Raw genomic sequence first — 26,788 nt, forward strand, 5'->3', positions numbered from 1 at the left:
CCGATGGCAGGAATGGGGCAGGGAGGGACCACCACGCCTGTGCAGGGTAGGGTGCTGCCACCAGGCACCACGTCCACACAGCCCCAACCCACCAGGCCCTCCAGGAGCCCCTCGGGGACCCCGTGTGCACCTGGCTTCCCTGTCCCTCTCCGGCCCCCCAGCCTTCCTGTCCCCCTCGTGGGCCCAGGGCTGGTCCTCAGGCTTCACCCCCTGCACCCACCCTCAAACCAGGATGCTGGCAGGACAGATGCGACTGTCACCCGCCTGACAACATGTGTTAGTGTTGGGCCCAGAGTGGGGCAGCGAGTTGCCTGAGGCCACAGAGCGGGACACAGGCAGGGCCAGGCGCTCCCTCATCCATGTTCTGGAAGGAGGTGGGTCGGGGGCCCAGGGAACACTCACCTCCGTTGGGGCCGTCTTCTTCTGGGCCAAACCTGAGGGCGAGAAGGGAGAGACTTCAGACCTCGGGCAGCGGGCCCAGGCCGCCCATGTCCCCCGTTCACACGCGGGCGCAGCACCCACCACCTCACTCGGCACCCTGGGCCCCTGGACGGTCATGGGGACCCCTCGTGGGAAACGGGCACAGAGACAGGACAGGCCGAGACGGTGGGAGGGCTGGACACCAGGCGCCCCCAAGGCCACGGCCGGGGCCTGGGCCTCCCCAGAGGAGGGGAGACGCAGCGGGGAGAGGGTGCCAGACTCTAGGCCGCTGTTTACCCCGAAGACATCAGGTTCTCGGTCACAGACAACCGCGTGACTCTGAACTGACACAAGCCATGTCCCTCGGCGCCCTCACCAGAGACGCCTGGGCCACGGAGGAATCAGGTGATGAGGGGGGAGACAGCGCAGCCCACCGGGGCCCAGGGTCATCCCAGGGTCAGAGGCCGAGATGGAGACGCTGCAGTGCGGGCTGTGCAGACGGAGGAAGGGGCCCCGAGCCCAGGATGCGGCGCCTCTGGAAGCTGGAGGAGGCGGGACACGCTCCTCCCCTGGGGCCTCCGGGACCCGCCCTGCCCTCATGGGGAATTTAGCCCCGTGGGACCCTGTCAGACTCCTGACCCCAGGACCGTGTGGTTTTAGCCCAAGGGTATGAGGATGTGTGACAGGTGCAACATGAAACACACACTGAGTGTCTACAGGTGTCGCCTCCGGGGAGGTAAGTGGAGACGAGGACAGACAAGGGCTCCCAGTCCGGGACGGGGAGCGGAGAATGGTCTGGAAAAGGGCGTGGGAGCCCGCAGACGACCCGCGGCACAGGTCGGGTGCCGGTCAGCAAGGAGGACTCGGCTTCTCCCCAGGGACGGGAGCCTGGGGTGCGGCGGGCGGAGGCGGCCCTGACTCGGGCTCCGGGCGCCCTCTGGCGGCGGCCGCGAGGAGCTCAGGCTGCGGGGACCAGGAGGAGGGGCCGGCGCTGGTCCCAGGCGACGCGGGGGGCGGGCGCAGGCGGGGGCGAGAAGCAGGCGGCAAGCGACTCCGGACGCGGACGGAGCATCAGCTGAAGGACGGAGCCGGGGGCGGGGGGCGGCGGGGGCAGCCTGGCCGGGCGGAGCGGGAGCCCCCCCCACCACTGGGGCCCGTCGAGGGGCCGCTGGACCCCGCATCTGGGGCTCAGGGGAGGCCCAGGCGGGAGTCAGGACTGTGGGCGTCGGCGTCGTCGGGTGCAGACGGGGTTGGAGCCCCGAGGGTGGACGGGGGTGCGGGTAGGGGAGGGAAAGGTCGGGGGTCGCAGGTGTGGCAGGCCCAGGTGAGGGGTCAGGGGTCAGGCTCACTGACCTGCTCTGTCCTCTTCTAACACCCGCCCGCCCGGCCAGGGCTGGGGGAGGGGGAGGGGCTGCTAACGGGGACGGGTTTTCCTTGGGGGGGACAGGCATGTTCTAGAATCAGAGGTGTGACGGTCGTACAACATTCTAAAGACACAAAAAACACTGACTTGTACACATAAAAGTGTGAATTTTATGATTTATCAACTATCTTTCAATAATTAACAAAAACCAAGCCGAGAGGACACTGAGCTGTGGGCGTGGCCAGGCCAACCCGGGTGGGGACTCGTGTCCTTTCAGCCGCAGCCACAGTCCCTGAGCCAACCACCTGTGCAGGCACCAGTGTCGAGACCCCCAGGAGATGGCCAGAGAGGGAAACTGAGGCTGGGGGGGTGGCTGGCCAAGGCCATGGTCACGGCCACAGGGCCCACCAGAGGACAGACCGAGGCTGGGTCACCTGCCCGGGCCAGGAAGGCTGCTGATGGCGGCTGGCCGGGGCCACGCCAGCCACGTGGGGGTCACAGGGGCCACGTGTGTCCACGGCAGACATAGGGGGCTCCTGGCCATCCCGAGGCCCGGCCGACTCAAGCGGGTGGTGGAAGGTGCTGGAAAGCCGACATAATATTTTCGTTGGCAGCCCCACAGCAGAACAATTGCTGGTTTGCGTCTGGGGTGTGGGGGAAGGAAGAGGAGTGAAGGCAGGAAGTTGGTGTGGACCAGGGCGGAACATTCCAGGCCTCGTCTGGGGGCCCTGGTATCAGAGACATGAGCCGGCTGCCCAGGGTGTCCCCTCCTTGGCCCACCCAGGGCCCCTGAGCCCGGAGCCCACCCAGCCATGCCCACCTGCAGCTCCCAGTCCCTCATTCCGGGGCTTTCTGCCTGAGAGCGTGGGTGCCCAGCTCCTGATCCCCCACACACACACCGCCCCTGCACCCTCCCCTCCGCTCCCCCTGCCTGCCCAGCCATGCCACCCAGCGGCCGCCACCCAGTGACCCTCGGACCCGTGGCCACACTGACCCCACCAGAGCCTGCAGCTGGAGCATAGCACAGAGGCGGGGAGGGTACAGACGTGTGGCCTGTGGGGATGAGCAGGCCTGCCCCAGGACCTTGGCACAGTCCGCTCCCTTGGCCCAAACACCCTCCCAGCTCGTCCCAAGGATGGCTCCTCGACCTGCAGGTCTCAGCCCCACATTCCCCCCCGAGGGGCCTCCCTGGGCACCTCCCCTGCAGTCACACCCCTCGCTCTGCGTCTGCGCCCTCATCACTCTCCGGAGTTCCTCCTTTTCTGTCCGCCCCTCTAGGGACATGACTGGTTATCTGCTGATGAGCCACCCTGGCTTCAAGGAAATTCAGTATTAAAAATAGACCGGGGAGGGGGGCGCGAGGCGCTGCAGAGCGGAAAGCAGGCCGGGCGGACCCGCCCTGGGCTCAGCTGTGCGCGGCCCGCCCTCAGCAGACACCTACACGTGCTTGTTGACTGACTGAGGGACGGTAACACACACCCGTTCCTCTCCCCTCTGCACACAGAGAAGCCTCAGCAGCAGCAGCTTCTCCACGTTTGTCTGATGTAGAAATTGAGGCGGAGAAAGCTCCTGAAAGAACGTGGGTCCCCAGGACCTGGGGAAGGGCCTGAACGTCTGTCCTTCAGCAAAACCACCCGGCTCCACCTTCCGCGTCTATGCAGATCTGTCCTATGCAGATCTGTCCGCTGCTCCCTGCTCCTCGAGCTCAGCATTGCCCCCTGGACCAGCGCCGTCCCCTCCACCCTCGTCGCCCCCCAGTCTATGCTCCCCATGGCCCCCACCAGAGGGCACCTGGGAGCCGTGAGTCAGTCCCACTTCCTCTGCCCGCAGCCCTCCAGGCTCCCTTCCCTCTGGGAGAAGCCGAGTCCTCCCCTTGGACCCCCAGGCCCCCCACGACCTGCCCCGTCCCCACCCTCCCTCCCTCCTCCCTCTGCTCCAGCCACACAGCCTCCTCACTGTTCCTCCCACACGCCAAGCCCAGGCCTGCCCCAGGGCCTTTGCACAAGCTGTGCCCTTTACCTGAACCGCCCTTCCCAAGCCCCTTGCAGGGTTTGCTTCTTTGCTTCACTCAGGACCTGGCTCAAGTGTCTCCCTCTGAGAGGCCATCCGCCGGCCACTTCACCCAAAACAGTCCCTCTGAGGGCACCCTCCTCATCTCCCCAGCTTTCCCGGTCTTCCCAGCACATGGCACCCCCCGGCGCTTGTGCACTGTGTCTCCCCCACGACGGGGGCCAGGTCTGCTGTCACCCGCCGCCGGCCACCTGCAGGGCTCCCTGAGCGCAGAGATGGAGAGTCACCGCGGGGGGGGGCGCAGGGGCGGCTGCCAGCTGGGGGCCGGGCCGCGACTCACACAAACAAGTGAGCACAGGGACAAGGCAGGCGGGCCGGGCGCCCTCACCTCCCCGAGCAGCGGGAAGGGGCTGGCAGGCCTGGGGCTCCCGCACTGCAGACCCGACTCCGGGCACAGAGCCAGCCGGCAATCACGGAGGGACCTGGGGACCCTCAGGGGGCAGCGCCAACCCTCAGTCTGGCCAGGCCGGGCCGCGGGGAGCAGACTGCGCGGACGCTCCAGCTACTGCGGGAGAGACTCCTGCTCGACTGAGAGGGGCCCCTGCGGCCACGTGACGTCTCGGAGCAACAGACGGCGACAAAGGGACAGGAGAGCAAGGGAGGCTGGCAGCTGCTGGCTCCACCCCGGGGACACCTGAGGCCCGAGGTCCACGGCGGGTCCCTGCTGGAGGCCACGCACAGACGCAGGCAGAGCTCCTGCCGGAAGCCCCCAAGCTGGGGGCGGTTTGTTACACAGCCATGGCTCACCATCCGTTGACAGGCCAAGGGCGCTTCTAGAAGGAACGGGCAGTCTGTCCCCAGGGACAACTCGGGGAGCGGGAGAAAGGGCCTGGAGCTTCCGGCGCCTCTGCCAACTGGGACCTGCTCCATAAAAGAAGCGTCAGACACACCCAGGCGGCAGGAACCTGGCCCCAGGAGGAGCGAGACCCCGACACAGCCGCACGCGGACGGACCTGCACACACGACGCTCAGGGAGAGAAGCAGACACAGAAGGACACACGGCGTGCGACCCCATGGACGTGAAACGTCCAGAACAGGCCGATCCCCAGACAGAGAGCGGGCTCGTGGGGGCCAGGGGCTGGGGAGGGGTTGGGGGGACTGCTGATGGGGACAGGGCTTCCTTTGGGGGTATGGAATGTTCTGGAACCACAGTGGTGATGGGTGCATGACACAGTGAGTGAACTAACTGCCACTGAACTGCGCACTTGAAAGGGGTGGGTTTTATGGGGTGTGAGCCACATCTCAGCATGAGGAAGCGACTCCCTTTAGCAGCAGAGACAGTGCCCAAGGCTGTGCGTCATCCGGAACCTTCTCCAGGCTCCGTCCTGGCGGTCACTGATGCTGCAAAGCGAGGGAGTGCGGGGCCCCAGCCTCCTTGTCCTGAAATGAGGTCCTGAAACCAGATGGCGGCTGCGGACCAGGGGAGGCGGGCGCCCCTTCCACGGGGACCGGCCAGCTACCCCTGCAGCCACTCCGTCCTGGACCGAGACCTTCGTCAGAACCCACGGCTGGAGAATGAGACGCAGACACGGCCAAGTCCAAGGCCCTGAGGACGTGACCCAGCGAACACGGAATGGCCGTCCAACCAGGTCAAAGCCGCAAATGGGGACCCCAACCTCTGCTGTTCCCTCATCGTGGACCACCGGCCGTGCCGCCGTGACACAGATGCCCTGCTCTCCTGACAGAAGGCACCACGTGCCAACAGTCTGGGCCTCCAGGCTCCCCCAAAGCCCAGTCACTAGTCCAGGGTCCCCCTCGGCACCGTGACAGTGGCTGGGTCACCTCTGGGGGGCCGTCCTGGGCGCTGTGGGGGGCTGAGCAGCATCCCCGGCCTCACCCACTCAATGCCAGGAGCTCCCCCAGTGTGACACCCACAGACGTCCCCAGACATGGCCAGTGTCCCCTTCCCACAGACTCTCCCCCCAGCCCAGAGAGGTGGCTGCTCCTGAAAGCCTCGTGTCACAGTTGGGGGCACCGAGGCACAGCGAGGGGGACTCAGACGGTGCTGCCGAGAACGCGTGTGAGCCGGGCCCCTCGGGTCATCTTGGGCTCCACACGGACCACGTGAAGTGACGGGGACCCAAGGCCGACGGTCCTCACGGGAGGTGACAGGCGGAGGCGTGAACACAGGCACGCAAACACAGGACCTCCCTTGCTCACACCACCGGAACACCCTGGCTGGCCCGCAGGGTTGGCGGACGCCAAGGCAACCTTAAGACCCAGGGCTTTTGGGAGAAAGACCTCGGTTTCTCGAACACAAGCAGATCTGGAAACACGGGGCTGCACCCTCACTCACCTGGAGGGGGCGGCAGCTTCCTCCACCCTCGCCCTGCGGTGCCCACTCCCACGGCAGCCAGGGGACCCCTGAGCCAGACCCCACTGACTTAGTGACCCTATTTCGTGACTGCCGTTTCCGGGCTGGGGAAGCAGGGGTTTGGAGAAATGGAGGCAGTGACCCCGAGTCGAAGTTGAGGAACGCTCTGCTCGCATCTCCCAATCCAGGAGAGCCTTCGAGACTCGGCCTGGAGGTCACATCCAGGACAGTCAGGAAACGAGAGTCAGGACAGAGAGAAAAAGAAAGTGGGGCTGGGGCGTGTGCAAACAGGCAGACAGCAAAGCTCCCAGCCGACGCCCACTGTGACCGCACGCCGGGCGCGGCCAACGCAATAAGAGCAGAAAAAGAAATGGGATGGAGGCGGGAGAGGAAAAGCCAGAATTTTACTAAATCCAGAGAACCTACTGGCCAACCGTTAGAGCCAAACGGAGCAAGGAGGCCAGTGACTCAGTGAGGTCATGCGGCCAGCGCGGCGAGAGGAGGCGAGGGGACTCGGGAGACGCTGCCCTTCGCACCCGCCACCCGCTCTGCCACCCCCGCCGCCCCTGGGTGGGTCTGTCCACGGCAGCCGCCTCCGATCAACAGACCGATGGCGGGAAGGCCCCAGGGCGCCAAAGCCCCAGTGGCCGCTAATGCCCCCTCGCCAGGTTCGCACCTGGTGTGACGCTGACCAGGTGTGAACCAGGGTTCCGCTTGGCGACACGGAAAGAGAGAACTTTCCGGTGTTTGCGTCGTCTCGGACTTTAGCACCAGGGTTCGGGCCGAGAATCCCAGAGTTAATAGCTGATCAGAGTAACTAACGTCGCAAAGAACACGCTGGAAAATATCAAACTCTGGTTAATGAGACACACGCCTGGGCGGTGGCGGGTGGGGCGAGTGCGTCTGCGACTCGGAAACCATCCAGAAAGTCAGACGGATGGGGGGCCACGGAGCGGGTATGAAATAAATACAGCAAAGCGCCAGTCTCGGGGGCCATGGGCTAAGTGGGGCGCGTCTGCTGTCCAATTTGCTCAACTCTCAGCGCACCTGAAAGCTGTCGTGATAAAATGTTTTCCCTCCACGTTAAAGGCGAATTTTGACCTTTGATGCCAAGTGTCTTCAAGCTTTGCACAAACACATCTTTTGAGCAGATTCTGCCCAAGGAAGGTGAGTGATCACCCAGCTAGCAGCCGACACCACGGACCACCACTGTGCCAGGCCCCATGCCACGGGCTTCACACACATTCACTCATCACACCTTTGAGGAGGCTCGTTCCTACCTCAGGGCCTTTGCACTTGCCGTGCCCCCTGCCTGGAACACACTGTCCCTACATCTCCACTTGACTGGCTCCCGTCCTCCCTCACTCGGCTCTCAGCTTGAACGTCACCTCCTAGGGAGACCTCCCTGACCACACGGGTCCCTTCCCACGCCCGCCCCTCTACCACACCCAGTTTATTTCCCAGGGCTACTACTACTGTCTGAAGCGAACTTCTTTATTACTTGCTCCTGCCCGGGAGAGCAGGGACCGGGACTGTCTTGTTCGTGGCCGCCTTCCCCAACACCTGGCCCGACCCTTGGCACACAGTAGGAGCACAATACCTACAGGTTGAATGGCGCTGGGCAGGGGAGGGTGGGGTGGAGAGGGGGGCAGGGATCTGAGGAGACCCCGGAGAAGGCGGCCAGGACGAGGAGACCCCCGCAGTGCAGGGGAGGAAGGGAGGCGGGCCCCCGTCAGGTGCACAGTGGGTCCACCACCAAGACTGGGCCCAGAAGGAGGGACGCGTGGCGCTGGGCCCACGTGCGCGACGGCGTGTGGAGGGCAAGTGTGGACGGCATCGGGTGAGGAATTAAAAATGTCCCAGTAACAACTTCCCCAACCACCTTCTGTTGGCTCACTCGCTCATTAACCCCAAACAGCGGCGTCCCGGGTGCGGGGCCCCGTCTGGGGGACAACATGCCACAGAGGGCCTGGCTCTTTATCTAACTACACTGTTTAACAAGAAAAGATTTTAACATCTTATTTATCATTTCCTTTAACATCTTATTAAGAAAAGCACCAAACAACAAAATCCCTCTGTGCAGGCCAAACTCATTATTTTTTCTTCATCCTTAAACTAGGGGTCGGCACGGACTCCCCGTGAAGGGTCAGAGGTCTGGCGGCCGGGACAGGTGTCCTGCCCCCAGGGGACACTGGGTGGTGTCTGGGGACATCTGTGGCTGTCACACTGGGGAGGCTCCTGGCATTGAGTGGGTGGGGCCAGGGATGCTGCTCAGCCCCCCGCAGCGCCCAGGACGGCCCCCAGAGGTGACCCGGCCCGTCAGCCATGTGGGGGACGCGGGGGGACGGTGGTAGGTGACTGTTCGTTATAGCATTTTCTGGGTATTTGCGATATTTCGTGACCCAAGTATCTTTAATCAGACGATCCTCTCTACTTTCGTCTTTGGTTTGAAGTCCCCATATTGAAAAGCCACGAGCCCGCGCGTCCCCGGCCGTCCCCATGCCCCCGGGGGGCACCGTCACTGTACCCACGGTGCAGCCGGGGAGACTGAGGCCCGGAGGTCTTGGCGGGTTCCAGGCCGTGGAGCCGCGGGCTCCTGAGGATGTGCGTGCACGGGGTCCCTGCAGACTCCGCGAGCCCGTCCTCTCGGGCTTCCAGAAGCTTCCTCCTGAAGCATTTCTGTGGCTTCCCCCGCCCTCCAGGTGGAGCTGCTCCAGCCACGGGCCGTGTGTCCACAGCCATCTGCTCCCGTCCCCTCATCCCCTCGACGGGGCTCCTCAAGGACAGAGGCCGCGCCGGGCCCAGCACCGGCCTGGCACGGAGCGCTGGCTCTCCCCGCATCTGATGGCAACTGTGGCTCTGCCCTGGGCACCGACGCGCCTGCTTGGCGCCCTCTCTGAGCCGGGGCCACCTTCTGCGCAGCCCCTCGTGCCCACAAGCGCTCCGCCCGGGGTCGCTCTCGCCATCACGGGCGGCTCCGCTCCTCTCCCGGAGCCCAGCACAGGGGTGGGGGCGCCCGCACCCAGTTCCCCTCCAGCCCCCACCCGGCCCACAGCCTGGCGCCTCCCTCCTGCTCACCGCGCTCAGCCCGGGGTCCTCACTCTGGTCCTCCCCATTCAGCCTCCCTCCTGGCTTTGGGCCCCAGGCCCTGACACTGCCTGCGCCCCCTCCCCGACCCTCCCTCCTGCACGACAGTCCGCCTTCCGTGGTGTCCGGGCTCCAGATAGCTCTGTGGGTGGGCCTCCCCCCTGACCCCGTCCCCCCGGGGACCGCAGCAGCCAGCGTGGGCAGGGGCAGGCCTCAGCGAGCATCCGCCAGTGGAAACCTGGAGGGCTGCCTGGAGGAGGTGGAGGACGGGCACCACCAGGAACCGCAGGGAAAAGCACAGGGAACAGAGTGCACACACTTGCCTCACGCACAGTCCCACGGCCTGCAGGGCTTCCGGCCTGTCCCCAGCCATGCCCATGTCCTCCCTTTTCAGAGGGGGAAACTGAGGCTCAGAGAAGGGATACAGGATGCTTTGTGTTGAGAGAGAAGCCCAATTCACCTAAAGGAAGACAGGTGCGGAGGGGGAGGGGGTCCCGGCTGACACCCCTCAGGCCAGCGCTCTGCACCCCACGGACCAAACCCGCCACCGCCTCCTTTGTAGATAATGTTTCACTGGCACACAGCACGCCAGCCACTCACATCCCCCGGGGCCTGCAGGCGACCACTGACCGCTCACCTCACGCCTCAACTTACAGAAAGGTGGGAGGCTGGGAGGGAAGCCTCCAGGGGGCCTCGTCTCCACCTCCCCCACGGCTGCGGTGGGAGTGGCCACCTCTAGGTGGGCCATGAAGGACACTGTCGCCATCACGATCGCTCCTTGAGGGGGAGCAGACACCACGCCGTGAGGACGCGCAAGTGGCCCACAGAGCTGGGCCTCCTGCCAACGGCCATGTGGGGAGCAGCTCCCCCGGCCCCGGTCGAGCTTCAGATGAGGCAGGGCGGCTGACAGCCCGACTGTGACCTCATCGGAGACCCCAAGCCACGAGGTTTGGGGTTAAGCCACTCCAGACTCCGGACCCCCAGAAGCCGCGAGACCACAAATGCTCATTATTGCTGAAAGCCACTACTCTTTGGGGTGATTCATTTTGCAGCACGTGCTAACTGATGTACCCGGGGTTTCAACGTGGCCCCTGATGGCACAAATGACGGGTGAGGAGGTGACCAGTGGACGCCCTCCCTGCCCTCCCCTCCTTCTCTCCCCTCACTCACTGCATTCCCACCACACGAGTGGCCAGTCCTGCCCCACGGCCTTTGCACAGCCTTCTCCTCTGCCTGGACCGCTTAGCCCCATCTCACCATTCAGGCCTGGGTTACATGTCACCTCCTCCAGGAGGCCCTCCCTGACCACGGACTGAAGTTGGCTCTCTCCTCCCCTGGCCCTTTCATAAGTCCCACCCTGCTTGGCTTAATCCCTTCACTCCCCCAGTGGCCACGAGCGCCGTCCTTCACCACCCCGGCGTGGGGACACGTGCCTGGCACTCGGCAGGGCTGCCGGCACCAGCACCAGCTCCCTCCTCCCTGGTGGTGGCCCCAGGAGTCCCAGTGAGGAGGCCAAGGGGGGCAGGAGCCTGGGGTGCAGCCTGCTTGTGTGAGCCGTGTCAGCTCCCGGGAGCAGCCGGGGGCAGCGGGAACAGTGACCAGGAGCCGACGTTTATTTACTGCACTTGTCCAGTGGGGCCAGCACAGCAGATGCCCCACGTATTAACTCACCTAATGCTCCCTGCAGCCCCGGGAGCTGGGTACTAGCTTTCCCTCCACTAACAGAGGTGGACGCCGAGGCTCAGAGAGGCCAGGTCAGCTGCCTGAGGTCACCCAGGGAAAACTGGGGGTGGACGGACTCGATTCCGGGTGGTCAGGCTCCAGCCTGAGCCACACCACGTCACGGGAAGGAGACAGGAAAGAACTGGCTGTTCGAGGACCAGCAGAGCCTCTCAGGCAGGGAAAAGAGCTGTGCAAAGGCCCTGGGGCAGGACTGGGCTTGCGGAGTCGGAGATCAGCAAAGAAGCCTGTGTAGCCGGAGCAGAGGGAGTGAGAAGAGGTGAGGGCAGGCAGCGGACGGGCCTTGCCGCCACTGTCACCAAGAGGACCCACGTGTGGGTCGTGATCAGGGTCCGTCTGCAGCCCCTCCCAGCCTCCTGGAGGCAGGGCCGGGGTCTGCCTTGGCTGGTGTTTGAGGTGGTTGTTGAATGAACATCTGTGTCACTCACGCTGCTCAGGAGAGTGGGACAAGGGGGCACCCCATCGCAGGGGCACAGGGCAGGCCACCTGGCGCTGGCCTCTCCTTCTGGCTCCAGCAGCTACGCTCTTCCCGCCAGGCCCGCACACAGCAGGTGTTCCCTACAGAGCCAAGGGGCAAATGAGACGACGGCCAGCAGGCCCACGACGGGGCGTCACACAGCCATTCAGAGAACGCAAGCCGCCGCGGCAGAGACGCAGAGCCGCGCCGGACCCCAGAGAGGACAGGCGCTCGTAGAGCAGGGCTGGGGCCCGTGGAACCGTCCAGAACGGATCGGCCGAGAGCCCAGATGGAACCTGCGCATCCACAGGCTGCTGATCCTGACACGGACACAGGACAGCTCCCCAGGGACAAACAAAACAGAGCAAGGGGACTTTGTCAAAATTAAAGCTGTTTGTGCTTCAAAGGACACCCTGGAGAAAGCGAAAAGCTGACCCCAACGGGAGGAGGAGCCTGTGACTCGCACGCCCGAGAGGGGACTGTGTCCACGACACGGGACGCTCACGACTCCACGGCAGAAGGACACCCAACTCCGCTGAGACGAGCAGAGATCTGAGTGGACGCCGCTCCAGGGGACACACGACAGGCCGGACACTCGGGAAAAGATGCGCAATGTCACTCATTGTCGGGAAAAAGCGAATCGGAACCACAGAAAGACCGGCCCACCCCCACCGGGACGGCGACGATCAGACAGACGGACGGTGACGAGTGTCCGCGGTGACGAGTGTCCGTGGGGACGGGACAGACGGGAGCCTCGTGCCCGGCGGGTGGGGATGGAGACGGTGCAGCCGCTGTGGAGACAGGATGGCGGGTCCTCGAAAGGTTAAACATAGAGGGACCGTCTGACCCCACAAGGACGCTCCAGGTGCCCCCCCCAGGAGAGATGAGAACGTCTGTCCACACAGAAGGTCGTTCAGGAAGATTCACAGCCACCAAAGGCGGAGACGCCCCCAGTGCCCAACGACAGATGATGGCCACACAGCGGGGTCCACCCACACGCTGGAATATGACACAGCCGTGAAGAGGAACGAGGCCCCGACACAGCCGCACGTGGACGGACCTGCACACACGACACTCAGGGAGAGAAGCAGACACAGAAGGACACACGGCGTGTGACCCCAGTGATGTGAAACGTCCAGAACAGGCAGATCCACAGACAGAGAGCGGGCTCGTGGGGGCCAGGGGCTGGGGAGGGGGTAGGGGTGATGCTCATGGAGACGGGGCTTCTTTGGGGTGATGGAATGTTCTGGAATTGACTTGTAATAGAACAACTCTGTGACTACATTAAAAAACTGACGAATTGTACAGTTTAGGTAAAATGTGTGGCATGTGAATTACATCTCAATAAAGCTCTTACCAAAAAGTGTTTAGAAAAAAGCCAAAGTGCAGGACAAGGTCTATTTACAAACACGATGCAGGAGGTGTGCAGGGAGCGGGTGCGTGGCCGAGGGCCTCACAAGGGGACACACGCAGCTGGTGACAGGGGTGCCTCGGGGTGGGCCTGGGGGTGGAGCCAGGCCTGCACTTTGTGCCATGAACATGTGACCCCTTTCCAGAGGGAAAAGGACAGTCAGGAGAGAGCTGAATTCTCAGTGCGAGGGCAGCACATGCAAAGGCCCTGTGGTGACAGGACAGGTTGCTTTCCGGGAACAGCAAAGAAAGGGTTGGGGTGGTGGAGGGGTGGGCGCAGCTGGGAAGTGAGAACAGGGGTGGGGGGCAGTCTGGGGGCAGAGCCCTGACCGGCTGCCAGCCCTTCTACCCCCCCAACACTGAGACCTGCCCCGACTCTCTGCCCGCTTTGCTCCCCACAACTCGACCTCACTGTACAGAGCTTTTAAACGTGTTTCCAGAGACGTAAACAGGAAGCCCTGTAAAGGATGTGGGGGGGGGGGTGGGGGACACAGATTAATCCAGAACTCCACAGGCCCTAAGAGAAACAAGGTTCCAGAATCTTCACCACCTGGGCCACAAACACAGCCGCACGCCTGTCTGTGCTGCACACAGGCCCTGCCACCAAAGTCCAGGGCCCTCAGCTCTGGGCAAAGCCAGCCGTGGGGCAGTGGACAACTGCCATGTGGGAGGTCCCATGAGGCTGTGGGCGGCTGGGGGGCACCAGGTGGGCTTCCTGGAGGAGGCAGCAGAGGACTGGGATGGGGCGGGGACAGCAGCGCACGTATCCACCCTCACTCGCCGGCCAAGATCCACGGTAACCACGTCCATGTCGCGGGCTGCCCGGCCATCCTCGGTCACCCACCCGCGTGTGCCCAGCTGAGAGGACAGGCGATGCCCCCTCTTGCTCCAGCTCAGGCCAGAAACGAGTCCTTCTTGCGGCCTCTTTAAGGCTGTGGCTTCTGCATCTTCATCCTTCCGTAGCGGATTCTGCTGTTTGAACGGCCCCCGGGCTCAGAGCTGCGGCGCCAGCCGGCACTCCCAGGGCCAGAAGGCCGCCCGGAGGCGCCTCGCAGGGAAAACGCGGGGCCGGGATGCAGGCAGGTCAAGGCGCAGCGGCGAGTGGCCACCGAGCACGGTAAACACAGCGTCTTTAAACAGAGTCACGCGGACACCAGGCCAGGCGTCGGCGGCTCGAGGACAACGTCGCGACCAGAAGCCGCGGGAACCTCCCCAGAGCAGGAGCCCCGTATTCGCTGATTCAGAGTCGCAACGACTTTCTGGAGCAGAAGCGCCGCGAATAACGAGAATCGACCGTCTGTGAGCATTTAGGGACAAGGGGCATCGTGTCTGCAACGGATTCGCCATGGCCCAACTACATCCCTCTCACGCACACACACGCACACACACGCGAGATCACACACACTCGGAGGGACAGCAATCAGCAGAGCGTTGCCAGCCGGGGGACCTCAGGGAAGGGTGGTGCGTGGGGTTCTTGCAACACCTTCTGCCAGCTAAGAAGTGTTCAAAACAGAATGTTGAACAAAGACCAATGCACGCGGAGACGGGGACGGACGGGCACAGAAAACGTCTGCGATGCCGGTCATCAGCTCTGCAGGAACGGAGACGGCGAGACAGAAGCGCCGACTTCCCGCCGCCAACGGCTCCGCCAGCCACTTTGGCACCGAAAGCTCGTGATGACTTGCCAGATGAGGGCCAGAAATAGAGCAGCCACACACAGGAAGTCGGTCTGGAACAGAGGTGACGTCTCGAATGGGCGAGGGAAGCAGATGATCCAGAAAGTGGCATTGGGACAACTCTGAGCCACCTGGAAAAGCTCGGTTCGATTAAACCTTGTCCACCTGATGCCAGGATAAACCCCAAATACAGCAAGAAGGTAAGTGCTCAAAGAAAATGAAGCTACAGAAGTACCAGAAAAACTTAATTATGACCTCAGAACAGAGACTTTTCCATCCACGACACCAAACTGGGAAACCATGAATGGAGAGATTGATAAATTTGACCACATAAAACCAAAAGTACCTGCCTGCCATTAGTAATCATCCTAAGAGAAAATCATCCTAAGAGAAGATGGGAAAAAACTGCTTGCACTTGTAGCGTAGATAAAAAAAAAAACCTTCCATCATATGTAAAGAGCTCCTACAAATCAATAAGAAAAAGCCTGAAAATCCAATGGAACTTGGAAAAGACACAAGCACACAGTTTCCAGAAGATGAAGTGAGAGCTGAGATGCGTGCAACTAAATGCAGGGATGGGGGCAAGCAGTGAAGAGGGGTCTGTGTGTGTGGATCAGGACAGGCGGGAGCAGCGCCCACAGGCTTGCTGGAGGGCAGGCAACAAGGCATTGGCCTCGGCGGCGGGCCTGCCTCCCCAGTGGGTGATGCTCCATTTTCCAGCTCTGACAAAATACAGAGCATCGTTGGGGGAGAGCAAGGGACAGCCCCCCGCGGTGCAGCCGCTGCCCGTGTTACCCAGGGGGCAAGTCACTGTCTCCCAGACTCGACTCTGCTCCCTTCGCTGGAATATGTTTAATAAAACACAGATGAAACACGGGAAAAAGGAAGCGACACGTGAAGAGCGGTTCCTCTGATTCACGCTAAGAGGAACAGAAACCACAATGATGCCGAGATGTCCCTTTGCGCCATCAGACCGGCAGCGGCTGGGGACTGGACCAGACCCGGCGCTGTCCCCCGCTGCCGGGGGACCCCAGCGGCTCACGCGGCCCAGAGGAACCGCGCATTCTCGTTCTCTGTATTTTCTGATGCTTGTGACATCTCGGGACCTTGCAGACAGGGGACTGTTGCTTGAGCGTCAGCACCTACGACAGGTGTGCACGCCTCCCACGTGCAAACAAGACCCCCCCAGACACACACACAGGCCCACGGCCCCTGCCGACCCCCAGGGGGCCGGCCAAGCACAGACCGCCCGGAGCCGCTGGGGGACACGCACACGCTTCACGTTTGTCTCAGACGCACGCACGTCGACCCTGTCACTGCGCGTGGGCACCGCCTGGGTCCCGGCACAGGCTGAGGGCAGATTCCGTGTCAACGGAGACTCTCCACCCTTTGTGAATTCAGAGCAACGTGAAAATATTCTTAGTTACAGAATAAACCCAGGAAAATCGTCAAAAATGAACAAATAAACGAGAGAAACAGAAAGAAGGTATTTGCGGTAAAAACATAGAGAACCAAGCGCCAACGCTGAAGCGCAGGGGGCGCAGGGGCAGCCGGCCGGCCCTCTGTCCAGGGCACGTGCGTCCCCACCCCTGGCGCCAGGTGAGCCGTGTGACGAGTCTGCCAGCGACCGGCGGGCAGGTCACTCCCAGACAGAGATTTTCCAGATGAGGGTGCAACTCGGGTGCCCTTCTCCCTCTGCCGGGTGACAGAGCGCCTCGAGGTGACAGCAGCCCCGTCACCAGGTCTCCGAGTGACCACCAGGAGCACAGCCCCTGCTGGCCCCACGCGCACACTCAGCACAGGTGACAGACAAGGGAGGGGCGCTGGGCCGTGGGGATGCTCGTCATGCAGCAGGGCCTGGGCTGCACTGACAGATACACACGGCACCTGCTCACCTGGGCGGGACCCCGGGCTGATGGCGCCACCTGAAGAGATGGGGGATGCCCCCTCCCTCCCTGGCGCCCCCCACATGGCTAAGCTGGGCGCCTATGTGCCCCGTATCTGGGGCGTCCCCCGCATGCCAGGCCCTGTTCTGAGCATTTCCTGCAGGCTGACTCCTCCTAGCCTCACATGAACCCCGAGAGGAAGGCGCATCTGTGATTCCGCTGTACAGATGAGGAAACTGAGGCACGGAGCGGCTGAACAGCCTGACCTCAGGGCTGCTGGGACCCCGCTTCTCAGCCCTCCTGCTGCTCTCCCCTCCCCCACCCACGCCCACCCCCCGTCACATGCTGGGAGCACCACCTCCCGTCACAGCGCCCGGCTGGCCCCCAGCTGAGAGGGGACGGGGACATCGACTGCCACGTCACAGCTCCAGGCAAGGGGACACGCCCACAGCCCTCCCCGCCCCGTCCCTGAGCCCCAGACTCAGGTCGGCTGCCCTGTCTCCACGTGGGGCTCACAGCGTCTCACACTCAACATGGCCACGCTGGGCCCACCGTCCCCACAGCCGCTGCTCCCGTGTCCCCATCTCAGCTGAGGGTGGCTCTGTCCTCCAGGGACGCGGCCCACACCCTGGGGTGACCACTGCTGCTCTCTCTTGCTCCCACACTTGACCCGCCAGCAAGTGCTGTCAGCTCTGCTTCTAGAACCTACTCGGAATCGCTCATCTCGCCTGGCCTCTGCCTGGGCCCCCCGCATCGCCCCTGGACCAGTGCCGTCCCCTGCCCCTGGTCCCTGGCTTCCCTCCTCGTCCCACAGGCTTCCCTCCCCGCAGCCTCGGCCACAGGGCACCAGGAGCCCCTGCGTCGTCTGACCTCCTCCGCCCACAGCCCTCCAGGCTCCCCCTCCCTCAGGGGGAAGCCGAGTTCTCCCTGCAGCCCCCAAGGCTCCACACAACCTGCCCTGTCCCCTCCCTGTCCTCTCTCCCCTTCCTCCCTCTGCTCCAGCCACACGGGGCTCCTCGCTGCTCCTCCCACACGCCAGGCCCGGGCCGGCCCCAGGGCCTTTGCACAGGCGGTATGCTCTGCCTAGAACCCTCCCCCTCATCTCCACAACACACACCCGTTGTTTCCTGTGGATCTCCACTTGCACGCACCCCCTCCCGACCACCTGGGCTCAGCCAGGCCCCCTCACGCCTGCTGCCCTCTCTGCTCTGGGCACTCACCCCACATGCCGTGTTACACACCTCTCTCTCCCTCCATTCATCGCCTGCAGGAACTGCCGTCACCCCCAGGATACAGGCAGCACCCGCCAGGCCCAGCCGAGGCCCCAAGTGGGTGCTGTGGACACGGACGCCCCGGCTGCGCCCCGCTCCCCAGCGCCTAGCACGGCCCCCCGGCCGCCGGGACACCGGCGTGAAACGTATGCAGACGCGTGTGCGACCAAGAGGACAGTAGCTGTGACAAGATGCTGAGGGTCCTTTTCTTCAGTTGAAGCCAGAGGCTGGGTCCCCTTCACAATGGCTCAGGCCCCTGGGTGGCCCCAGCCCGATGGCCGGCACGGCCTACGGCTAATCCAGGGTCAGTAATCCCGCCTCGGGCCCCAAGCAGCTGGCCGCAGCCACGAAATCCCCAGCGGGGTCTCGACCTGCAGCGTCACAGCGAGGGGACATGTGGCTCGGCCACGGCGGCGGGGGCGCAGGGAGGAGGGGGCCGAGGCCCTTTCTGGAACCCGGCGCCACATCTGTGCATGCCCCCGTCACACAGCTGTCACCTCTGAGCCCCCTGGGGGCTGCGGGCCACGCCTGCGCCTGTCCCCTGAAACTCGGGACCCCACTGCCTAGTCTCAAAGGAGAAACTGAGGCAGAGAGGAGGGAAGCCACGTGCTCAGACACATTGTCCCCAGCCAGGGCGGGGTGGAACCAGCCCGAGCCTCAGGCTGCCCGGCCGTGGGGACCCCCGTGGGCGCCCCCCGCCGGCTCCTCCAGGGCCCTCCCACCCCGCCAACTGTGGGGCTCAGGCCAACACCCCCCGGGGCTCCGTCCCCTCTCCTCCCTCCACCTCCTCGGGCCGTTCAGGCCCCCAGCCCCGCCCTCCTGGACGCCAGCCCCCAGCAGCTCCTCCCCCCGAAGCAGCCGAGGACTCTGTAAAACGTGACTCGGTGTCACGGCCCCGCTTCAACCTGCCAGCGCCACCCACTGAGCTCAGAAGGGAGCCCGGGGCGCGGCCACTGTGGCTGCTTGGCCCCGTGGCTGGCCCTGCCCATCAGGCCCCACACTGACTCCACTTCTGTGGCTCCAGCAAATCATGCTCCTTCCCACCTCAGGGCCTTTGCACGGGCTGTTCCCTCTGCCTGAATGCTAACCCACGGCTGCTGCTTCTCACTGGGTCCCCTCCTCCCTGACCATTTCGGCCACAGTGGGTCCCAGGCACCCACTATCCCAGGGCGCCTGGGTCGTGCACCCATCGTCCAGTGTGGCCTCATTCAGGGCTCGACCAACATCTTCCAAAAAGGAGCAGAAGGGGCATGTTTTCAAGTTTGCAGCCCGTCTGGACTCGGTCTCTGCCGTGGGAGCGGGAGGCCATGTGGACGACACGCACACGATGGGCATGGCCGGGGGCCCAGGAACCTTGATGAACAAGATCTGGTGGTGGCCGGACTCCAGCCACTGTCGGCGGACCCTGGGTCTCATCTGTGTACTTGCTCACCGTCCGTACCCTGACCCCCCCCCACTGATGTGACCCAGGCACCCAGGACCCCACCTTGCCCCTAGGCGGCGCTCAGTGAGCACCATGGGAGGACTGAGCCCCACCCGCACGGGCTCCCGAGCAGTGCCCTCTGACCCGGCCCGAGGAGGGAGGGAGACCCAGCACCCGCCCGGCCCAGCCCACGCCCGTGTCACAGACAGAGACACTGAGGCGGAGCGTCCCCAGCTGGTGGCTGGGCTCCCATGGAATGGCCCGAGGCTGTCAGTCCCAGAGCCCGGGCGGGATTCCAAGGGGGGCCTTATGCCTCCAAAGGCCACGGCGCTGACTCGCACCCAGGGGACAAGGGACGTGGCGACCCCCGGTTACCCTTCGCTCACGGCTACAGAGGAGGCCCTGCTGGCCCTCGCTGTCCTTAAGCACACAGGCCTCTGCTGGGCTGCGCTGGCCTCCTGTCCCTTCAGACCTCCCCAAATGCAGGGGAAGGCTCACCGAAGAGGGGACACTGGAGCAAAACCTGAACGACCTAAGGAAGCAAATGACACAGGTATGGAGGACGAGTGTTCCAGGCTGAGGGAACAGCCATGCAAAGGCCCTGGGGCAGGCTGAGGCCTGGCACGTGGAAGGAGCAGCGAGGAGGCCTGTATGGCTGAAGCAGAGGGAGGAGGGGGAGGGGGGAGAGGGAGGAGGAAGGGCAGGGAGGGGACGAGGCAGGTCATGTGGGGCCTGGGGGGCTGCGGGGAGGACTCAGTTTCTCCCCCGAGGGCTGTGGGCGGAGGAGGACGGGCCCTGACTCAGTGTTTAGTGGGAGCCTCTGGAGCGAGCAGTGGGGGGCACTGGCACAGACAGGGACCAGGCCATCAAGGGATGACGAGGCTGGACCAGGTGGCGGCAGAGGCGGGGGGCACGTGGGTGGATCCGGGTCCGTCTGGAAGGCAGAGCGGACAGAAGCGGCCAACACATTCGACGTGGGAGGGCGGGGGGCGGGCACGATGCCGACAGTGCCGAGATGTCACGGACGCAGGAAGGCCAGGAGGGAAACGGCTCGGAAACAGCGAGCACAGCGCAGGCTGAAGCCCACAGGCAGCCCTTGGGCCAGGGCGGTCGGCCCCATGAACGTGTCCAAGCCCCCCCAGATACACCCCGAGATGTCCCCACGCGGCCCTCGGAGGCCAATGGAGACCCCACCAGGCCCCTTCCAGACCCAGCTCAGGAGCAAGGAGCTGGGCGTTTAAAGTGACCAGATTCTAAAGGGCAGGAGCTCTGTCCCGCCTCGCGTCAGATGGGCCAGAACTGCCAAGGCGACAACACCCGGAGCTGGCAAGGCTGGGGGACAGGGACAATCTCCCTCGGCCCGTCGGACCTTTCCGGAAAGCCACCGGGCACCGGACAGTCATTTTGCAACCTGCCTGCCCCGGACCCAGCCACCCCAAGGCGGGGACTCCGACCGCTGAAAACGGAGCGCCCAGTTTCAGGCCTGGCTTATGACAGCGAAAGGCCACTCCAGAAACAAGCGGGATGTCCCCAGCAGGAGGCTGGTGGAGTCGGCAGTGGCTGGCACCCCGACATACTTGGGGTGACTCAGGGAGGGCCATGACCGCCCCACTGCACAGACGGCGACACTGATGCTCCGAGAGGTCAAGGCGTCTGTCTGCCCTTCGAGGTCACACAGCAACGGAGCGGGACCCAGGCAGCCTGGGCCTCCCACCCTCTTCACCGCGGCACCGACCTCTCTCTAAGCAAATAACCGATACCGACGTGGGGAAAAAATCCAGATTCTTACGGATAAAGAGCGAGCAAGTTCTAGAATAAGAGATACAGCACCGTGGCTCTCGCCCAGGGTGACTGCGTCTCCAGGGAACCCAGGGCCATGTCTGGGGACGTCCGTGGTCGTCACGACTCGGGGAGCTCCTGGCATTGAGTGGGTGGGGACCAGGGATGCTGCTCAGCCCCCCACAGCGCATCCTGGGCCCCCAAACAAAGAATTTTCCAGCCCAAATGTCATCTGGGCGAGGAACTCGCACCGGCACCGCTGACACATCTGGACCATGTAGCGTGGCAGCCAGCACTCGCCAGGGCTACACTGGCGCGGGGAGAACCGGGGCTGGAGGGGCCAGGCAGCTCTCCGCATACAGGGAGTGAGATAAACCATCGGCGGGGGAGTCCTAATTCTACAGACTTTGGGGGCAGGTGGGAGGAGCCAGCCGTGTCTTTGAGGTCCCCGTGCCCGGGCCCAGCCACAGCCGGGACCTCTCTCTGCCCCGATCGGCGCCCGAGCCCCTGATAAGACACATGGTTGCTGCGCGGCCTCCGTGTGGCCCCCGGGTCTGGGACATCCTGTCTCCGACCAGCCCAGGCCCGAGGGCTGATGGTGGAGGGCAGGGGGCTACAAAGGACCTCATCTGAGTCCCCAGCCAGGCCACCGGCCCAGAACGAGGGCGAGGCGACTGGATGCTGGGAATGAATGAACGGGGTCATCCGCCAGGCGGGTCCAGATGGCAGCGGGCAGGGAGGCGGCGGGAGCCTTTCGGAGCCCGGGGGACGCTCGTGCTCTCTCTCTCCAGACATTTCTCCCAACTCCCAGGCAGCATATCATCTCCCCGCCCGCCAAGGAAGCTTCCGGAGGCCCAGGGGAGACGGAGGCTGGGTGCCCATGTGGGTGTCTACAGGGACTCAGCCGGCCGGGGCCCGAGCTGCTGGGGGCAGCAGAGGATTCTGTGCACCGGAAACTTCCTATTAGGGAGCGTGTGATCGCAACCGAGAAGGAACCAAGGAACCGTTCCTCTGGGCTGTGGCTGGCTCTGCACACCGCCCCGGGGCAAGGCAGGCGCCACGGGCTGGGCTGGGCCAGGCCACTCGCTCCCCACACCTGCTCTGCCGGGGGCCAGGGAGGGACGCCAAGGAGAGAGGCAGGAGGAAGCCATGTCCCTACACGGCTCCCACAGCCCCCCGGGGGCCAGGGAGAAGGCTGGGGGGGGGCCTCCTCCTCTGCCATCTGCTTGCTGAGGCCCCACACTGCAGAGCCCTCTGGACCTCATGTCCCAGACCTCTCCTCTTATAGGGAGGTAAACTGAGGCCCAGAATGGTAAAGAATGACCACTGCCCTGGAAACCGGGTCTGGTGACTTCCACAGGGGGAGAGGACACCGTCAGCAGGCTGACCCAGATGGCCTCAAAGACCTCCCACCTCCACCCCAGCCACCCTGACCATTAAGATGGGCCCACGGGTGACCGCTAGTTGGGGGAAGGGGCGAGGCCTGGAAGCTGACACCAGCAAGGTGAGCGGCCCCGAGGACCGGGTCCAGGCAGGGGCGCACATCTGGGACACTGTCACCTCCCTGCCATGCCCCGCCCGGCCTTGGCAGCAGGGCCCACCACCAGAACGGGGGTGGGGGGCTCCACCATGCAGCCCACACACGCAGAGCAGCCCCCCGCCGACGAGATTGGGGGGGGCCGTCGTCCCCGAGCGCCCTCGGCAGGAGGCAGCGCGCCCACCCACCGCGCGTCCTCCAAGGGGCTGTCACGCCGGAGGTCAGGATCCGTCTTCAGGGGGCTGCTCCACCCACAGCCTGCAGGATGGGGCCCCGCACCCACCCGCGGCCCGGCTCCCCACCTCCAGGACCCCCGGAATGGGCGGCGTCCCCCAGCCCCAGACGGGGTGCTCCATCCCCCGACCCGGGCTTGGGGCGCTCCATCCTCCGGCCCCGAGACGGGGTGCTCCATCCCCCGGACCCGGCGTGGGGTGCTCCATCCCTCGGCCCCCAAGCGGGGTGCTCCATCCCCGGGGCGCTCCATCCCCGGGGTGCTCCATCCCTCGGCCCCCAAGCGGGGTGCCCCATCCCCGGGGCGCTCCGTCCCCCCCCCGCGGGCGCCCCGAGTGGAACGCTCCGGCCCGGGTCCCCGCGCCCCTCGGCGCTCGGACGGGTCCACTGGGCGCCGGCGGGGGGGGCCGGCGGGTCCATTCGGGGAGCGGGGTCCGGAACCGTTACCTGCCGCCGCCCCGCTCTCCGCCGCCCAGGCCGCCTCCGCGGGCACGGCCCCCGCCTCGGCGCTCTCCGCCTCGTCCGGCACCTCCAGCTCCATGGCCGCGCGGACCGGCAGGGCCGGCGCCCCGGGGCTGCGAGCCGACTGCGGCCGCGCCGAACAACAAGCGCCGGCGGCCGCAGGGCGGAGGGCGGGCCGGGGGCGGGGCGGGGCCGCGCGTCATCGCGCACCGCGCGCGCTGCCAATCGGGGCTCGGGGGCGGGGCCTGCGTGCGCCCCGAGCCTCCCAGCGCCTCGTGCGCCCCCGCGCGCCCGGGGGGTGGAAGTGCAGCGCCGCTCCCCGCACTTAACGTCGGTCTGTTAGCAATATCCCACATAATCAATACAAATAATATTTACAACTAGCAAACTATCTACCTTCCTACTACAAAGAACACCTGCTTATTTCACATGTTTTAATGTAAATATTTATAATAATAAGTTTAATTTTTATTATTCTGCTCAACATAAATTATATATATTACAATAGACATAATATTATTTTAAAAATTAACATGATATTATTACGTAAAATAACATTAATACATAACTTACAAATATCATACATAATATGTAACGTTATGTATAATGTAAAAAATAAGTTTAATTTTTATTATTCTGCTCAACATACACTATATGTATTACAATAGACACATTTTAAAAATTAACATATTATTATCTAAATAATATTAACATATAACTTACAAATATCATACATAATATGTAACATTATGTATAATGGAAAAAAATAGGTTTAATTTTTATTATTCTGCTCAACATACACTATATGTATTACAATAGACACATTTTAAAAATTAACATATTATTATCTAAATAATATTAACATATAACTTACAAATATCATACATAATATGTAACATTATGTATAATGGAAAAAAATAAGTTTAATTTTTATTATTCTGCTCAACATACACTATATGTATTACAATAGACACATTTTAAAAATTAACATATTATTACATAAATAATATGAATATATAATTTACAAATATCATACATGATATGTAACATTATGTATAATGTAAAATAAATAAGTTTAATTTTCATTATTCTGCTCAACATAAATTATATATAACAGACATTATTTTAAAATTAATATGATATTATTATCTAAGTAATATTAATATACACTCACAAATATCATACATAACATATGACATGTATAATGTAAAATAAATAAGTTCGATTTTTATTATTCTGCTCAACATAAATTATATATGATAGACATGTTATCAAAAAACTTAATATATTGTTATAAAAGTAATATTAATGTGTAACCTACAAATATCATGCATAATATATATGTACAATGTAATAACAAATAAGTTATAAGTAGTGACTTATATTATTATGAAATGCCAGGCTCGGTGCTAAGCTGACTGTCTGTGGAATCTCCATAAGTTAGAGAGCTGTTTTTTTGTTTCCTTTGTTTTCCTTTTTCACTACTCGTATATTCCCAGCACCTAACACAGAATCTAACACCTCGAAGACAATGAATATTTGATGATATGGATCAAGCCGACGGAAACTATTGTCACCCCATTTTACACATGAGCAAACAGAAGCTCAGAGAGCTGGAGCCACTTGCTCAAATCACGCAAAGAATCGGGCCCTGAAACAGCATCTTTGTGTATTGTCTCAAGAATCATTGTGTTAATACTGTCATTAAAGTCTAATGGTGAATTTATGAAAGATAAGGCTAGGTGGTCATTAATTTTAAGGTCATGATTTGGGGAGTAATAAATGTTGCTGTTAGTTTCACTGGTTATTAGCAATTTCTGCTGGGGGTGCGTGGGGGAGTGGGGCGCCCTGTGAGTGAGGGACGGAGCTGGGATGTTGTCACCCAGGCCTTCTGGCTCCAGAGACCTGGCCCCTTGTCACTGAGTCGGGGCCTGGCGAAGCCAGTGGAAGGCTAGCAAGGTTGGTTTTTGGGGTGCTTGGCAATGCAATGATGGGGAACAGGAAGATGGAGCAGGTCACAGTCAGACCCAGGGAGTGGAAAGATGCTTCAGAAATGCTATCCATCAAAACAAAGAGACAAATCAAAGAAAGGGGAGAGATGGAGAACAGGATTGCCCGGGATTGGGCAAAGGGCTCCCGCAGGTGAGCAGAGTGGAGGAGCCAAAATGCTCCAGGGAACTGATGGATCATGGATACACACAATGTGGTCCAGCCACACAGTGGAATATTACTCAGTCAGGAAAAAGGAAGGAGACCCTGACAGCTGCTCCCACGTGGACGGACCTGGAGGACGTGATGCTCAGGGACATGAGCCAGACACAGAAGGACACACACTGTGTGGTCCACTCACAGGAGGTCCCCAGAGGAGCCACATCCACAGAGACAGAAAGTGGATGGGGGGCCAGGGGCTGGGGGAGGGGTGGGAGTCAGTGTTTCACGGGGACAGGTGTATGTTACCACCATCTAAAACAAAAAAAGGGATGGAACTCCCGAATCATCTCTGCTCTATCTTGAGAGAGAAGATTTAGACCAATGGTTCTCAAAGCGGGGTCCCCAGACCCGCAGCCTCAGCATCACCCGGGAGCTTGTGAGAAATTCCGATCCTCAGGGCCCCACCCCAGACCTCCCACATCAGAAACTGCAGTCTGGGGTTCAAGGTGCCCCCCAAGGCGATTCGGGCGCCCGGTAGAGGTTGAGACAGAAAGGCCAGGGGGCAGATCGGCGATCAGGGCCACGCAACCGAAGCAAATTTAAAAAAAAAAACACAAAAAACAGAAAAACCCAACTCAGGGTTGATTCTGAAACTCTCCAGGCCGGACGTCAATCCTCAAAGAGAAAAATCAAGAAGTGGTCCAACCGCATTACTCAGAGAGGCGGAAGTGAACGTCAACCGAATTGAGCTTAAAAAAGCGAAAGGGGCGCCGCCCCCGGGAAGCGAGAAATTGTTGGGGGGCGATGTCGCTGCTCCTTTGCACAAATGCCGCGCGAGAAAAGTGACTCTTTAAAGCGCGTGCATGGATAAATTTTAATTAAAAATAAAAACTTAAAAAAATAATCAACCAAACTGGTGCTGGAAAGTGGGGGGCGGGAGGGGAGAGGCGGGGGGCCGGGATCCGGGCGGGGCTCCGGCTGCATCCGCCCTCATCCCCGGTCCCGGGTCCCCATTTTGCAGGATGGAGAAGCGAGGAGGCCCGGCCCGTCCGGTTGCTGGGTTTCTGGCTCCCCTGGTGGCGATAGTGGCTATTGCCGCCAGCCGGCAGGTGGGAGGGACGTGCATCTTCATTCATTCATTCATTCATTCATTCATGGCACAAATATTTATTGAGCGCCTACTGTTTACCAGGCATGGGGATGCAGGAATGAGCAAGACAAAATCCAAGACCTCAGTGAGGCGACATCTAGAAGAGACAGACAAATAAATACAAGACAGTTGCGACCACGAATAGATACTTAGAAAATAACACAGTTGTGATGCAAAAAGATGCAGCCGACAGGCAATCCGGATTAAGCGCCCCTTCCAGCGCCGTCCGGAACTCCGACGCGAGCCAATTTCCATCTAAAACGGGAAACGCCATTTAACATTTTCTAGTAACCACGTTTTCGAAAGCAAAGAAGAAACCGGCGGGATGAATTTCAACGATGTATTTCACCGAACCCCAGAC

The 26,788-nt window shown here is 61.7% G+C and overlaps 1 protein-coding gene across 3 annotated transcripts in view; it reads right to left on the reverse strand.

Annotated features, from left to right (window-relative positions):
- The window catches only part of PIP5K1C (phosphatidylinositol-4-phosphate 5-kinase type 1 gamma), a 48,544-nt gene extending 25,245 nt beyond the window's left edge, over positions 1-23,299 (reverse strand). For all 3 annotated transcript variants that reach the window (XM_070622575.1, XM_070622574.1, XM_070622573.1), the window contains exons 1-2: positions 23,112-23,299; positions 403-434 (exon numbers count right to left, since the gene is read on the reverse strand). In XM_070622575.1, coding sequence (XP_070478676.1) covers positions 403-434; positions 23,112-23,205 — 126 coding nt within the window. In that variant the 5' untranslated portion in view covers positions 23,206-23,299. The remainder of the gene's footprint in view (positions 1-402; positions 435-23,111) is intronic.
- Between the last annotated feature and the right edge of the window lie 3,489 nt (positions 23,300-26,788).

The sequence above is a fragment of the Equus przewalskii genome, chromosome 6 (assembly GCF_037783145.1).
Source record: "Equus przewalskii isolate Varuska chromosome 6, EquPr2, whole genome shotgun sequence".
NCBI classification, from domain to species: domain Eukaryota; kingdom Metazoa; phylum Chordata; class Mammalia; order Perissodactyla; family Equidae; genus Equus; species Equus przewalskii.